The following is a 16727-nucleotide window of genomic DNA, read 5'->3' on the forward strand; positions in this document are numbered from 1 at the left end:
TTGACTGTTTTCAGCCAGTGACTTTCTTATTTATTGGTATAGTTCTTTGTGTAATTTATTTAGCTTCACTGTTTATGCAGAAGCCTTTTATCCTTGTTCATATGTCTACCAAGTGTTTACATAATTATTTTTGGGTACTTGAACTATATTTTTTGTTATTAAATATTGCTTCTACAAAAAAAAAAAAAAGAGTAGGACACCTGGTAGCTTCCATGTGTACACCAGTACACAAATAAACAAATGCAGCAAACATGCATTCACACACACACACACACACACACACTTGCAATAAAACCTAAACAAAAAAGAGGAATATTTTCATTGGGTTTCTATTGCTGTGGTAAGCACCAAGGCCAGAAGCAAGCTGTGGAGGAAAGGGTTTATTTTAGCTTATCGTTGTTGTAGGCTAACAACTGTGAAGAGAATTCAGGGCAGAAACTGAAGCAGAAGTCATGGACAAGTGGTGCTTACTAGCTTACTTTCCAGATCTTGCTCAGCCTGACTTTTTTCCAATCGCTGTCCCCCACCTGTCCCCCACCTGTCCCCCATCCATTTCTTGCTTCCTTTCTCCTCTTACAGGGTAGAGACCCCCCGTATTTCCTTACGTCAAGTCTCTGCAGGGCTAGGAGCATCCTCTCACACTAAGGCCAGGCAAGGCAGCCTAGTTAGGGGAGCTAGGGACAGCTCCCACCCCAGTTGTTGGGGGACTCCCATGAAGACAGAGCTGCACATCTGTTACATATGTGTGGGGTGGGGGTCTAGGTCCAGCCTGTGTATGCTCTTTGGTTGGTGGTTCAGTCTCTGAGAGCCTCAAGGGTCCAGGTTAGTTGACTCTGTTCATCTTCCTGTGGAGTTCCTCTCTCCTTCAGAATCCTCCATCTTTACCCCAACTCTTCCATGAGCAGCCTGTCTTTTTATAAAGCTTGAACCACCTGTCCAGGGATAGCATCTTCCACAGTGGGCTGGGCCTCTTCTCCATTAAACATATATAATAAGGCACACATAGACTTGTCCTCAGACCAATCTTACAGAGGCATTTTCTCAGTTAAGGTCTCCTCTTCCCCACTATGTCTAAATTCATGTCAAGTTGACAACAATCAACCAGCAGGAAGGATTTTCTCTCTGTGTGTTTCTTTCTCTTTTTCTTTTTTTTTTCCATTATATGTCATGTGTATGAGTGTATATACTGCATGTATGTATATATCCTGTATGCATTTGGTGCTTGTGGAAGCCAAAAGAGGGCATTGGATTCCCTGGAACTTGAGTTACAAACTTCTGTGAACTATAATGTAGGAGTTAGGTCCAAACAGAAAATTTAGGGTTATAATTCCATTTGTATTTAGTCTTTTTTTTTTTTTAAGGCACAGCAGGAAAACTTTTTATCTGGTAATTATTAATTTAAGAGTAAAATAGTGTGGTGTAATAAGAAACATCATTTTACCAGCCCTGAGGGTTATGCTGTGCAAGATACTTGGGAGGCAGGAGAACTGCAAGCTCAAAGCCAGCCTGGGAAGCTTAATGAAACCCTGTCTCTAAGTGAAATTTGAGGCCAGGGGATTTATCTCAGTAGTAGAACACTTGCCTAGCATGTGCTAGGCCCTGAGTTCTACTCCTTACACTAATAAGAGAAAAACATCTTTTTATCTGAGTTTAGTTTTGTCTTTAATCGACTTGCAATCTTTTAGAAAAAGGAACCATCTCTGGAGAGTGAGACCTTTTCATTAGAAGATGAAAATGAGCTATCCAAAGGCAGTGCGAGGAAGGTAAGGCACGCCCCTACCCACTCTTTGTACAATCTCTTTCCACAGGGGAGTGTGTGTTTCTCAAGATAAATATCATATCTTATTTGAGTTCCTTGGTAACCAAGTTCTCTTCTCTTCTCTTCTTATTTCTTTCTTTCTTTTTTAAAGATTTGCTTATATGTATGTGTTTTGCCTGTGAGTCTGTCTATGTCTGTCTGTGTGTCACATATTCATTTTTATGTGTATGTGCTCTGCATGTGTGTACCACATGTGTTTTGCCTGTGTGTCTGTATATGTGCCTATTTTATGTGTATGTGTCTTGCCTGTATGGTGTCTGTGTACCATGTGTTTCTTTATGTGTGTTTTGCTTGTATGCATGTCTGTGTATACCACATGTGTTTTGCCTGCATTTATGCCTGTGTACCACATGCATGTGGTTCTTAGTGGCCAGAAAAAGCATCAAAGCCCTTGAACCACAGAAATAATACATTCCTTATTCCTTATTCTTTTTGTTTGTTTGTTTGTTTGTTTGGGTTTTTTGTTTTTGTTTTTGGTTTTTTGGTTTTTTTCAAGACAGGGTTTCTCTGTATAGCCTTAGCTGTCCTGGAACTCACTCTGTAGAACAGGCTGGCCTCGAACTCAGAAATCCGCCTGTCTCCGCCTCCCAAGTGCTGGGATTAAAGGCGTGCGCCACCACCGCCCTGCACATTCCTTATTCTTGTATTGAGTGTTTAGTGCCTATTCCTTCTCTTGCTGTTTTCTTGGAGACAACAGCTCTTGAGGAATAAGTATCTTCCTGGATGCACCATTAATGTAGCTTTACTTCGTTTTGTTTTTAAGGAAAGAAAGGCAGCAAGGTTAAGTAAGGAAGCATTAAGAAAACTGCATAGTGAGACTCAGCGTCTGGTCCGAGGTAATGCAAACCATGAGAGGCATCGTGATGGGCTTTGTTTTGTTTTGTGATTTTTTTTTTTGTCAGCTTATCTTGGGAGTTGGGGAATTGGTTTGCTGACATTCATAATGTGAATTCATATCACATGACTATGATATGAAATTTAGAGTTAAACTTGATAAATGTCCATTGTTCCCAAGCCTTGGATCATTAATATAAACAGAAAGTTTGCAGAACTTTCTGGTAGAGCTAAAGGGAACTGTTAAAATATTTTAAATTATATGTTTGTGTATGTATGTGTAGGTGGGTGGTATATATGTGAGTATAATTGCCCAAAGAGGCCAAAGAAGTCAGATCCTCTGGAGCTTGACTTATAGGCAGTTAAGCTGCGACCTGTTGGGTTCTGGGAACTGAACTCTGATCCTCTGTCAGAACACGAGTGCTCTAGGCCCTAGAGAGGAAGCTGTTGTCTATGGACTGACTGCATCTGGATCCCTGTAGGACGTTTGAAATGCATGAAAGTACTTGAGATATATAAAAGGGACATGATATATAAAAGATTCTGTTTGAAATGGGATCCAAGAATATATATTTGTTAGAAGCATTCTGGTTTATTTTGCCTGGCATATGGCCCAAGGCCCTTATGGTGTTTGAAGCTGGGAGGACTGAAAGTTTGAGGTCAACATGGATGATACAGCAAGTTCAGGGCCAGCCCATGTCACCCAGTATGACCTTGTTTCATAAAAGAAGAAACACAAAAGCCAGTTATCTTTTAGGAGCTTGCTGATGTTTGGCTCTTGTCCTTGGTAAACACAGGACTGTTTTCTGTCTCGTGGTAGCTTGGTTTTATATTATTTGGTTAACTGAATATGAAGTGACATTTCAGAATATGTACATGAGTATTTCCTTGTTTTGTTCCATTTTTTTAGAATCTGCACTTAATCTTCCATATCATATGCCTGAGAGTAAAACTATTCACGATTTCTTCAAACGTAAGCCCCGGCCCACTTGCCAGGGCAGTGCCATGGCCCTGCTGAAGTAAGAACCTGCTTTCCTTGTGGTTACAGTCTCAGTGAATGTTCAGTTCTGTAGCGTCTGGTATAAAGTTTAGACTCTTTGGTCTCTTAAAAGTGACTTAAATCATTCATTCCTCGTTGAGAGATGAGAGTGTTTCACAGAGAGAATTTTCAAGTGCAGCTCATGTCCCTTTTTCTAGGTCATGTAAGTATCAGTCGGGCCATTACAAGGAAACCACAAACACGGCAGATGCAATTGGAATGAGTGCTGATGACCCCAGCAGAGGTTCTGAGCAGAGACCGGCGGCAGGAACTGCAACGGAAACGGCGGCAGGTACTGCAACGGAAACGGCGACAGGAACTGCAACGGAAACTAACGTTCTCCCCGAGGTCTCAAAAGGATCAGATGCTGGATCAGATGAGGCTTGTGGGAAAGAGCCCATAAGACAAGGAGAGCTGGAAACTGAGGCGACTAAGAAGCACAGTGATGACAGACCTTCTTCTCCTGGGGATAGATCCATGTCACAGCAGGAACCCTCCATCTCCAGGATCAAAGACAATGAGGGGCATCAGGCTGGAGAACTCACTGAATCTGACCCTCCTGCCCTGGAGGAAGAAGAACTGAAAACAGTACAAAAAACAGATGCAAAAGAGGGAGTGCCTGAGCAGAAAACCGAGGCAGCGGCAGCGGCGGTGCCACCTGAAAAGGTGAGACGATTCACCGTGGACCGACTTAGACAGCTGGGAGTGGATGTTTCCAGTCAACCTCGGCTAGGTGCTGATGAAGACTCCTTTGTGATACTTGATGAACCTGAAACCAACAGAGGTAACCCTTGAAGCAGGAAAGATTCTCTGGGGTGGTTCCTACCTGCCACTTTTGCTGCTGTGGAAGATGGGGAGCGTAGGAGAAGCCAGTGATTGCACATGATCTTCTAGATGCACTAGAAGTGGGCAGAATCCTGTTCAGATGAGGTTGGCAGGATGTCAGGATGATCTTTTAAGTCTTTTTTCAAATGGAAACCTGGTGATAATTTACATACCAGGAGGCATACTGCTGTTGGGTTATGGTATTTAGGAATTTATTTCTGCCTTTTCAACTTAAACACCTAAATTTTTCTATGACCCTGTGTCAGATCTTATATTAAATCATTCATAAAAACATTCCATTTTTGACAGCCAGAGAGAAACACTTTGGTCCACTTAAATTGTCTGCAAAACTGAATTTCTTCCTCTACCCCCACACTCAACAGATACTAAACTATCTGCTGTATTTATAAAATGCTCTTCTCCTTTCTGGGCTGACAGAGCAAGGTCACCTGTAACATTGTAAGAATCCTGTTTACAATGGAGGCAGTCTGTCACACAGTCAGGTGAATCACACACCTGTCCTTCACTTACGGCACTTTCACCGTAGGACCTGGGAAGATAGCTCACTGGTTAAGAGCACTTGTTACTCTACCAGAGGACCGGGGGAGTTTGAGTCCCAGCATCCATATCTGATGGCTCATAATTCCCTATAACTACAGGCTCCAGGGACTCTGACATTCTCATGTCTCATGTTTCTCTGGCTAGTCTCAAACTCACTGTAGCCATGGAGGACCTTCACCTTCTGAGTACTGGGATTACAGGCATACCTGGTTAATGGGTGCTGGGGATTGAACCTAGGACTTCATGCATGCTAGATGAGCACACTGTAAACTGAGTCACATCCCTTCCCTAGAATATATTACAAAATGTTTAACTGAGTGTAAGGTATTTAGTTGTTGAAATGGGATCTCTCCGTGTAGTTCAGGCTAGCTTTGAACTCCCAGCCCTCCTGCCTCTCCGTCATAGTGTTAGGATTTGGTGTGTGCCAGCACACAGGCCTGGGCTCTCTCCAACCCGTCTTAGAAAGAAACAGGAAAGACACTATATGGTTCAGGCGCTATACTAAAGGTATATTGAAATTGTGTATTCAAATAGAATAAAGACGCATTCACATGTTGGTAACTAAAGTCATTTACATCAAGACTGTTCCAGTTGACAACTGTTGGCAGGTGCTATGTCAGCCACGGGGTCTGGTGTGTAGAATATGCTTCATGGCTTTGTTGAATAGATGGGCTTTGTGGACTTGTAGAGGTGAGAGGGGGATATTTTAGGGATATATTTATTTTTCTAGCTTTTTTTTTGAGTCAGGGTTTCACTTTGTAACCTTGACTGTCCTAGAACTTACAGTGTAGTTCAAGCTGGCCTCAAACTTGCAGCATCCCTCTACCTCTGCCTCCCAAGTCGTGGAATTACAGCTGTGCACTCCGAGCATGCCTGAGAAGGACATTTTTAGAGAGGACAGAAGAGGCTCTGCACAGTACGTAATGGGAGAAGGTGAGAGTGTGATTGGAACTAGATGTCCAGTTAAGGGTTATGTGACACAGTTAGCATAGATTCCTCAGCAGAGGACAAGAAGGAGCTGCTACCCACAGCACTGAGGAAACCTGCTGCTAAATGACTTGTGGAATTAGCTAAGGAATTTTCTAAGGTACAGGAGGAAGACATTTTGAGGACTTGCCATATTAAATACTGGTAGGCTCTTCATTATCTTCCTCGATTCTTATAGGCCTGGGTAATTACTTTGCAAAATGAGGCTGAGGCTAGGGAGTTGGGTCATTTTCCCAGCGTGACACTTGCATACCTGCCACATGATGCACACTTTCTTTTAACTCAGCATGCCTTCCAGCTGGTGTGCTAGCTCATGCCTTTAATCTAAGCATTTGGGAGGTAGAGGCAGGCTGATCTCTGGGAGATCTCAATGCTAGCTTGGTCTGCATAGAGAGTTCTAGGCCAACCAGGGGTACAGAGTAAGACCCTGACTCAAAAAAAAAAAGTTTTTTTTTTCCTTTAAATATGATTGACATGAAAGCTCAGTTTCCAGTCCAGTCTTCTTCATTGTATTCTATACACGACCTTGGAGTCTATTCGTGTGGTAAACTTAGATTTAGCATTTGGTTGGGTGCTATGTGTACAAGTAAGGCACAGTCTCTATTCTCAAGGAAATGAAAATATAATAGAGATAGGCAAGATGGGACTGGATGGTAAGTAAAGTGGTCAGTTTGTGTCACTGGAGAAGATGCGTAGGAGCCCTAGAGCACATGGCATGTACTTGGATTGGAGATTCGTGAAGTTTAGGAAAGAAAGAGAAGAAAAAAAGGCCAGGCAGTGGTGGCACACGCCTTTAATCCCAGCACTTGGGAGGCAGAGGCAGGTGGATTTCTGAGTTCCAGGCCAGCCTGGTCTACAGAGTGAGTTCCAGGACAGCCAGGGCTGCACAGAGAAACCCTGTCTCGAAAAAACAAACAAAAAAAAAAAAGAAGAAGAAGAAGAAAGAAAAAGAAAGAGAGGGAAAAAAAAGAGTTGTAATGAGAATTTTGGTTTCTTTTAAAAACACAGAAATAGTATAAGAATGTGTTTTCATTTTAATCCCAGGTGTGAGATAATGGGGCGGCTTCAGATTGTCCACAGCAGCTGACTACGATTAGTCTCATGCTCTAGAAGGGGTGTGATTTTTGCCAGCTGCAGATAGTGTCTGATTGAGTGACGTTTGGAATTTTGGGGACTCTTCAGAGGGTATATAAATACTAGAGCCCCAAGAGGTGGTGGGTTGCTGTTGGTCACAGTTTGTTAAATAGTTGTGCTAGAAGGAGAAACAAGAAGAAGGAATTAGATATTCCGATGGTAGTGAAGATCAAACTTGCTCCAAGGAACTCGACAACCCCAATCAGCAGGAAGCAGTCTAATGACAATGTCATCCCCTTCCCCCTCTGTCCTTTCTTCTCTCCTACCAAGTGTTAGGGGGTTGAAAGGGTAGAAGAAGAGGGGTTGGAGATAGGTGGAAGAAAAGGAACCCACAAAGTAACAAAAGTCTGGCTACACAGAGTCCTGAAACCTGAGGTGGAGAAACCAAAGCAGGGAGGGAAAGTTAGCTTTTCTGGTAGAGATAACTGCAAAAGACTCAGGTAATAGAAATGACGGGAGTGCTGGCTGGTGGATGTCAAGGTTGTAGGGGTATTGATGGTAACTTAGATCCAGAAGGGCTTTGTGGGCATGCTAGAGTGGTAGAAGTTCAAGCTGATAACTAGCACAGTTGATGCCTTGTAAGGATCAAGATTAAAGCCGGGCAGTGGTGACACACACCCACCTTTAATCCCAGCACTTGGGAGGCAGAGGCAGGTGGATTTCTGAGTTTGAGGCCAGCCTGGTCTACAGAGTGAGCACCAGGACAGCCAGGGCTACACAGAGAAACCCTGTCTCGAAAAACAAACAAACAAACAACAAAAAGGATTAAGATTAAAATTAGAGAGCTGGGCATGATACTATGTGCCTATAATTCTAGGATTTAGAAGGCTAGAAAGGGAGGATTATTGAGAATTTAAGGCTATCCTGGACTATGTGGCAAGTACTAGACTAGCCAAGGCTACATGACCAAGATCCTGTTTCAAAAACAGAAGAAACAGAAAAAGGGGTTGAAGAGATGGCTCAGTAATTCAGAGCATATGCTGCTCTTTTGGAGGATCCAAGTTCAGTTCCAGCACCCACAGTGTGGCAGCTCATACCTACCTGTAACTCCAACACTAGGGGATGCCTTTGGGCCTCTGGGGGTACCTGTAGTCATGTGCACATACTCAGGCACACATACACACATAAACATAGTTAAAACTTTTAAATAGATTTCAAAAAGTAGAATCAAGAAAAAAAACAATGATGCATCTCAATTTCTCTATCTCATAGAACAAATGTCCACGAGAGAAATGAGTGTAGATTTAAATTTAAATATATTATTTCTATTCTTTATGAGGGCACAGGAACCTAGTGGGGGTGAGAACAGCAGACCGGAGCTTACAGACATAGACTTGAGCTAAGGCAGAGAGATGAGAGATACTGGGAAGACAGAGGGAAGGCGAGTAAGGGATGGGTGCGTCAGGTAAGGAAGGCCAAGAAAGTGGCTGCCTCACCTGACTCCAGGAAGGAGAGCCTGAGAGTTGTCACACTCTCTAACTACGAGTGAAGATACTTCCTCCATGGTACTTCAGGGCCTCGATGAACTCTTCTGCTCAACTGTTTTATTTTATTAGCATCAATAGTGATCTGCCTATTTCTGTTCTCTTCCTGCTGGTACCACCTGTTGCTTCCACCTTTACCTGAGTCACTATTAATAGGAGGCAGACTCAGGCTTTCTCTCACTGTTCTTTTGTCTGTAAGTAGATACATCATCTTTTAGAGTTGGGGTTTTACTGCTGGTAATTGTTAGAAGCACAATAAAAGGATTTTGTCTTCTTCTCTAGGGAAAGTAAAGAACACATGTAGACGATAACCATACTGCCAATGACAAGGATTTGAGTGCATGTTTTTAAGAAATGAACCATTGGCTGGGTGTGATGATGTGCACTTAGAGTCTCAGCTCTTAGATGGTGGAGGCAGGAAGATCAATACTTCAAGATAAGCCTGGGCAACGTGAGACTCGGTCTTTAAAGATAAACAAAATAATACGATCCAGCAAAAAATAACCTTTTTATTTTATATTTTTAAACTAATCTTGCCTCTTTTTAAAAAGTTATTATTTGTTTAATTTTATGTGAATGTATGAGTGCTCTGTGTGTGTGCAGGAGCCCCTGGGTGTCACAAGAAAGCACTGAATCCCCCATTCCATCCATCATCCCATCCTCTACTCCCCAACCCTCCAACCCCCTACCCCTGCCCCGAATGTTACAGGTAGGTCCTAGGAACCGAAACAAACCCAAACCCAGGTAGTCTGCAAGAACAACCAGTGCTCCTAACCACTGAGCCACCTCTCTAGCTCCAAATTGTACTTGATTTTTGAGACAGTATCTCAGTGTGTAACACCAGCTGACTTGGAACTTGCTGTGTAGGCCTTGAACTCACAGAGTCCACCTGTCTCTTTAATCCCAAATGCTGGGATCAAAGATATGGACCACCACACCTGGATCCAATTAACCTTTTTAAATAGCTGAAATGAAGTCAGTTTTTTTCTTCTACTGATTTGATACTAAAAAAGAAACTGAGGGCTGCAAAGGTCTCAGAGAGTTAAAAGCACTGGCCACCAAGCCTGTTGGCCTGATGATCCCTGCACCCACAAGATGAAAAAGGACTAAAGCTTGTCCCCTGACATTCACACAGGGCCACAGCATGTATTCCTACACACACACAATAAATATGACATCCACACAGGCCAGAGTATGCATTCCTACACATACACAATAAATAAGTAATAAAAATTTGCTTTTAAAAGTCTGATTTTGGAAGAAAAAAAAAGTCTGCTTTTGGGCTGGAGAGATGGCTCAGTAGTTAAGCCACTGACTCCTCTTCCAAAGGTCCTGAGTTCAAATCCCAGTAACCACATGGTGGCTCACAACCACCTGTAATGAGTGAGATCTGATGCCCTCTTCAGGTGTGTCTGAAGACAGCTATACTGTACTTACATATAACAATAAATAAATTTAAAAAAAATCTGGTTTTTATCTGGGCAGTGGCAGCACATGTCTTTAATCCCAGCACTTGGGAGGCAGAGGTAGATGGATTTCCGAGTTCAAGGCCAGCCTGGTCTACAGGGTGAGTTCCAGGACAGCCAGGGCTATATAGAAAAACCCTCAAAAAAAAAAAAAAAACCTGGAAAAATGTCTGTTTTTTAAACCAGAGAGAGAAAACAGTTATAGGCTACGGTATATGAATTCTGTGCAGATCTTAGTAGCAAAGGGGCTTTGGCTTCTCTGTTATTTTCTTCTCTGCTGTTAGGCTGGGAAACTTATCATTCTTAACTGGAATCTTCACATGAGCATGGCACACTGACACATTGGTTCCCATTTGGGTTTAGAATTGGAAGCCTTGAAGCAGCGTTTCTGGAGGCATGCTAACCCAGCAGCCAGCCCCAGGGCTCGCCAGACAGTGAATGTGAGCATTATCGTGAAGGACTTGGGCACTGACGGGAAGGAGGAGCTGAAGGCAGAAGTGGTACCTGTCACTTTGGCAGCAGAGAAGCTGGAAGGAGCAGGCCACACAAAGCCAGGTATTTACCTCTACTATGAAAAGCCTGTAATCAAAGGTTACAGGACCTTGTCTCCTTGAAGATTAGAGATTGGACCTGCAGGATGATCCGAAGGTGGCACAGAGAGGGATGGGGCCGGGCAAGATAGCTTTAATTTTTAAAGTAGCACTTACCTAATTATAAAAAGTAATAAATATTCACTGTAGAAAAATAGAGAGAGAGGCCAGGCATGGTGGTGCACATTAAGTGCACATCCTAGCATGTGGGGGGCTGAGACAAGAAGACTTACCATTTTTACCATATTACTTTTTTTTTTTTTTTTTAAATTTATGAGATCAGATGTTCTCTTCTGGTGTGTCTGAAGACAGCAAGTGTACTCACATACATTAAATAAATAAATGAATGAATGCATTAATTAAAAAATGTGTTTACTTATTTTATGTATATGAGTACATTGTAGCTGTTTTCAGACACCCCAGAAGAGGGCATCAGATCCCATTACAGATGGTTGTTAGCCACCATGTGGTTGCTGGGAATTGAACTCAGGACCTCTGGAAGAGCAGTCAGTGTTCTTAACCGCTGAGCCATCTCTAGCCCTACCTTCGTACCTTTTAACTGTTTGTCTTATGTTAGTAAGTGTATTACTGTTTACCTCATGACTTGTGAGCCACAGACTTTTCCAGTGCTGAGACTCAGACCCAGGGCCCCTTGCATGCTAACCACGTGTTTTCCTACTGAGCTACATACATCCCTATCCCTTGAGCTAGAGACTTGAAGCTTCATTTCCTTCCCACCCTTCTAACAGTTACTTATAGTCACCTAGGTACAGACATTCTTTTCTATACTATTCCAAACTGAAACAAGTAAAAGCCTAGAGTACTAAAGTCTTGAGTTTTCCTTTTGGATGTTCAGAATACAAATAGAGTTTGTATTAAATTGCTTACATTTGTATTAAGTTGCTTAAATTGCATGGTTATTTCTTATGCCTTGTAGTCTGTCATATCCCAAGCTTGCGGCTATTTTTTTTTGTTCAGGTGAAAAACTGCAAATGTTGAAAGCTAAGTTGCAGGAGGCAATGAAACTCCGAAGGCTTGAGGAGCGGCAGAAGCGCCAAGCATTATTTAAATTAGATAATGAAGATGGATTTGAGGAGGAGGAGGAGGAGGAGGAAGAGGAAGAAATGACAGATGAGTCTGAGGAAGATGGAGAAGAGGAGGTGGTGGAGGAGGAGGAAGAGGATCAAGACACTCAGGAGGTTTGGGCAATTATATAATTTTGTTACTTGGCTATAATGAATATGAGAAAGATAAGAGATAAGATTTACTCATTACTTATGTGTATGGGTGATTTACCTACAGTGCCTGCGGAGGCCAGAAGAGGGTTCTGGGTCTTCTGGAACTGCAGTCATGGGTAGCTATTAGCTAGGTGCTGGGAACTGAAGCAGAGTTCCCTGGAAGAGCAGGAAGTTCTTTATTTAAGTGCTGCATCATCTCTACAGCCCATATATATGTGTGTATATACACACACACTCACACACACATATGCATGCTTTGCCTGTTTGCATGTGTGTATACCATGTGCGTGCTTGGTGGATGGATGAAAATAGCTATCTGTGTGTGTGCTCTGAGCTCAGCACATACAGTTCTGTTAGCAATATTGAGTACCTGCAATTCACAGCTGTGTGCATCCTGTGTCTGTCTACCTGTTAGTTTATGTATTTTAATATAGTGCTATATTGAAAATAACTTTACTACTAAGGGCTTTTCTGTTTGCCATTGGGATTGAAAAGCACTTGTTCTTATTGAGGCTGAGGTCTGGAGTAAGTTCTCAAGCACGAGCTCTTTCTAAGTTCATCTCATTCTTGCTTAAGGAGGGTGTTGATGGAACCCTCTGGCCCTATGCCATAGCGGTTTTGCAGCCTGGGGAAGGTGGGTATTCATTATAGGGCTATTCAGTATGAAAGAGCTTTCTTCTCAGTTGAAAGACATGGTAAGTCCTTAACCCTGAGTAAAGAAAGAGCGGGGTGTCTGAGCTGGGCAGCACATTATATACCCTGTGCCTGACTGTGGTGCACAGTCGCCCTTCCTGTAGACTGACTACTCTCTTACTGCCTTAGTAGCGTGCCATCTGACCTTCCTTCATAATCTTGTAGCAATTTGAGGAGTGTGGAAAGTTCTAAAAGCTAGGCAAGAGTGGTGCACACATATAATCCCAGCATGCAGGAAGCAGAGGCAGGTTGGTCTCCGTAAATTCAAGGCTAGCCTGGTCTACAGAGTGAGTTCAGACTAGTCAGGGACCCAGGCCCATATGGTGAGATGCTGTGTGAAAAAACAAAGAGAAGAAGAAAAAAACTCATCCTGTCAGGGGAGTGACATTGCTGACCATGCATGGACTTAGTTTGTTTCAAGTTCCCCTTTTCATGCTTGAGATGTAACCTATAACCAAGAATCCACATTTCAGGCTAAGAGTGGATTTACTTTTAACATGTTCTAACTTGTATTATTATTATTTTTCCATGATTGGCATAGACTACAGAATTTCTTCTTGGTAGTGAAGATATGGAAACCAAAGATGAAAAAGAAACAGATAAAGAAAATACAGACGCCAGTAGTGACATTGGCAAGTCTGTTGCCCTCTGCGTCCCCAAGCCGCTCTCCTCAGACTCCACCTTACTTCTGTTTAAGGACAGCTCTTCTAAGATGGGGTAAGTTCTTCTAAGGAAATACAAAATTCTTTCAGATTTCTGAAGACTTGTCTTTCTTAAAGGTGTGTGTGTGTGTGTGTGTGTGTGTGTGTGTGTGTGTGTGTGTGTGTGTGTGTGCGCTCACATGAGTATAGATGCCTAAGGAGGCCTGAAGAGGGCGCTGGATCCCCTGCAGCTGGGAACCAGTCTTGGGACCTCTAGAAGAGCAGTGTTCACTCCTAACTATGGGGCTGTTTCTCCAGCCTATCCTTGAATTTTTTTACAAGAGAGTAGGAAGTAAGAACAGATACTCAAGCAGTTTACTATTTTATTTTGTAGTTACTTTCCTACTGAAGAAAAATCAGAAGCAGATGAACACTTGGGCAAGCAGTCTGACAAACTGGGTAAGTAGTGATCCTTACGTAGAACGTTTCTTTAGTTCTGATATGTAAAGGCCGTAGTCTCAAAAGTTTCTTCCTTCCTTTTTTATTCTATTGACAGCACATTCTTTTTTTTTTTAAGATTTATTTATTTATTATATGTAAGTACACCGTAGCTGTCTTCAGACACCCCGGAAGAGGGCATCAGATCTCATTACAGATGGTTGTGAGCCACCATGTGGTTGCTGGGATTTGAACTGAGGACCTTTGGAAGAGCAGTCAGTGCTCTTAACCACTGAGCCATCTCTCCAGCCCGACAGCACATTCTTACATGTAACAGTGACAAGGGTTTATGAATTGAAATTGTTTTCCTGGCCCATTTTTTGAGCTACTCTTATTTATTTTTTTTAACATTGACTTAGTTTTACTCTGTGAGCATTGAATGTACGTGCCTGGTGCTCACAGAGGTCGGAGCGGGTCCTGGATACCACGGCCCTGGACTTCTAGATGCTTGTGAGCTGTCATGTGGGTGCTGAGAATTGAACCTGGGTCATCTGCAAGAGCAGCAAGGGCCCTTAACTACTGAGTCACCTTTCCAGCCCCTGGGCTACATTTTTATAGTTGACCATGGACATGTGGTAGGTCCTGAATGGGTGTCTGTTGATTTGTTGATTGAGTGAAACATGAAATATTTCTATGTAAACATCAAAGAAAGTTATGTATTTAGACAGAAGAGAAGGAAGGGAACTTCCGCGTGCCACTTAGCTCAGAGTAATGAGCCCTAAGTATACAATGCAGTTGTCATAAATTAATTTACGTTCAACAGATTGACTTGGAGCCTAGAACTTAAGCGGTTTGCCAGTGAATTTCACCTGTTTGATTTTCCACTCTTTTTCCTAAACAAATGCACATCATTTCTGTATTCAGAATGGCGTTTCTCTCCTCCCCTTTAGATGAGGATGACTCGAGTTCACTGCTAACAAAGGAGAGCAGCCACAATAGCAGCTTTGAGCTGATTGGCTCCACAATTCCGTCCTATCAGCCTTGCAACAGGCAGACAGGCCGTGGGGCGAGTTTTCTCCCTACAGCAGGATTCAGATCGCCGTCCCCAGGGCTGTTCCGAGGCAGTTTGATCAGCTCGGCTTCTAAGGTAAGGGGGGAGAGTTGTCGTTCTCATCTCCTCTTCACTGCCCACATTGCTAAATAGAGTGTGTCCCAGCCAACCATCTCCCACAGCCGTGGTGTTCAGCTTTAGAAATCCACCTGCTTCGTGTATTAGCAGGCATTCTTCTTGCTTGCAGGTAGTTTTCCTTAGGCTCCGTTGACTATGCATTGTCCTCCTCAACTGCGATTGCCTGAGAGCGGATGATATATTGCAAGTAGCAACTTCTGTTGTTGTCATGACACTGGATGGCATTTGTGAAATGTTTTGCTTTTGTTTTTGTTTTGGTGCCAGAGTTCAGGAAAACTGTCTGAGCCTTCACTTCCCATAGAGGATTCCCAGGATCTGTATACCGCCTCCCCAGAGCCTAAGACACTTTTCCTAGGAGCAGGAGACTTCCAGTTCTGTTTGGAAGATGACACTCAGAGCCAACTGTTGGATGCAGATGGGTAGGTAGTTTTGTGTTTCTGTGGGTGGGAATAGGGCTGGGTGCTGCTTAATTTTGTTTAAAAATAAAATGAGCTTCTGCCACTCCATATGCGCTTTCTCTTCTGAGAAAGAGAAGATGTCCTGACCATTAGTCTTATATTCCACGAGTTTGAACAAAGTCTCTAGAAAATAAAATGTAATTACCCCCTGCTGACGTTTCTATTCTCTTATTTCAAATACACAGACCTTGTATTGTTGTAAGGGCTTTCCCTGTCTATCCCTTTGTGTTCTGACTTTTGGGTAAGATTGGGATATAGCACCCATCCCTGATGTATCATTAGAAGCCATCTTTATACCTTAGAAGTTAGCCTTTATACCTTACCTTTTGACAAACCTTGCCCATCATCCCTGTCTAGGTTAGCATGAGGCTAAACACTGAGGTCCAGTGTTAGTTACTGGTCTGGTGGCTCTGACGAGATACCCAAGAAAGCCCCTAAAGAAGGAGGTTTCCTTTGAGTACCAGTTCCAGTGGCTGCCGTGTACCACAGCGGGGCAGCCATGGCAGCCCCAGCCCACGGGCATGGGGCACATCGCCTCCACAGTCAGGAAGAAGAAATACATGAATGATCATCTCCTCTTCTCCTTTTTAGTCAGTCCCTGACCCAGGCCCATGGAATGGAACCACCCACAGTTAGGATGGGATTTCCTGCCTCTTTTAACCTAATCTAGCTAATCCCTTGAAGACACACCCAGAGATGTGTTTCCATGGTGGTTCTAAATCCCTTCACCTTGAAATTCACAATCTTCTTCACATTTAGCTTCTTGTTTTCCTTTTTATAATTTTTCAAAATTACATTTTGTTTCTCTTGTGTGTGTACATGTGTGAGCACAGATGTGCCGCAGTACACATGAGAAGGTCACAGGACAACTTGCTAAGTTAGTTCCCTCCACCATGTGGATTCTGGGAATGGAACTCAGCTCATCAGGCTTTGCAGCACTTTACCCACTCAGCCATCTTGCTGGCCACATTCAGCTTCTAACCCTGTGGAAGTCAGGAGGTTTTTACCTGTCGTTTTTGTCTCTTCTCTGGGTAATTTCTGACACTCTACTGTACTTGCAGATTTTTAAACATTAGAAATCACCGGAATCAGTATCAGGCGTTGAAGCCCCAGTTGCCGCTGGCCAGTATGGACGAGAACGCCATGGATGCCAACATGGACGAGCTGCTGGATTTGTGCACTGGACAGTTTACATCTCAGTCTGAAGAGAAATGTCAGCCTGGGAAGAATGACAGGAAGGAAAACATGGAGGAACTTCTGAATCTCTGCTCGGGCAAATTTCCCTCTCAAGGTAAATATTCGGCGAGCGTGTCCAGGTCACCACAGCTAGA

The 16727-nt window shown here is 43.1% G+C and overlaps 1 protein-coding gene across 3 annotated transcripts in view; it reads left to right on the top strand.

Annotated features, from left to right (window-relative positions):
• The window catches only part of Clspn (claspin), a 37762-nt gene that overhangs the window by 7107 nt on the left and 13928 nt on the right, over window positions 1–16727 (top strand). For all 3 annotated transcript variants that reach the window (XM_031378667.1, XM_031378669.1, XM_031378668.1), the window contains exons 5-15: window positions 1686–1763; window positions 2583–2655; window positions 3564–3672; window positions 3851–4476; window positions 10513–10704; window positions 11718–11938; window positions 13212–13387; window positions 13706–13770; window positions 14700–14896; window positions 15203–15357; window positions 16458–16687. In XM_031378667.1, coding sequence (XP_031234527.1) covers window positions 1686–1763; window positions 2583–2655; window positions 3564–3672; window positions 3851–4476; window positions 10513–10704; window positions 11718–11938; window positions 13212–13387; window positions 13706–13770; window positions 14700–14896; window positions 15203–15357; window positions 16458–16687 — 2122 coding nt within the window. The remainder of the gene's footprint in view (window positions 1–1685; window positions 1764–2582; window positions 2656–3563; window positions 3673–3850; window positions 4477–10512; window positions 10705–11717; window positions 11939–13211; window positions 13388–13705; window positions 13771–14699; window positions 14897–15202; window positions 15358–16457; window positions 16688–16727) is intronic.

The sequence above is a fragment of the Mastomys coucha genome, unplaced genomic scaffold (assembly GCF_008632895.1).
Source record: "Mastomys coucha isolate ucsf_1 unplaced genomic scaffold, UCSF_Mcou_1 pScaffold18, whole genome shotgun sequence".
Lineage (NCBI taxonomy): Eukaryota > Metazoa > Chordata > Mammalia > Rodentia > Muridae > Mastomys > Mastomys coucha.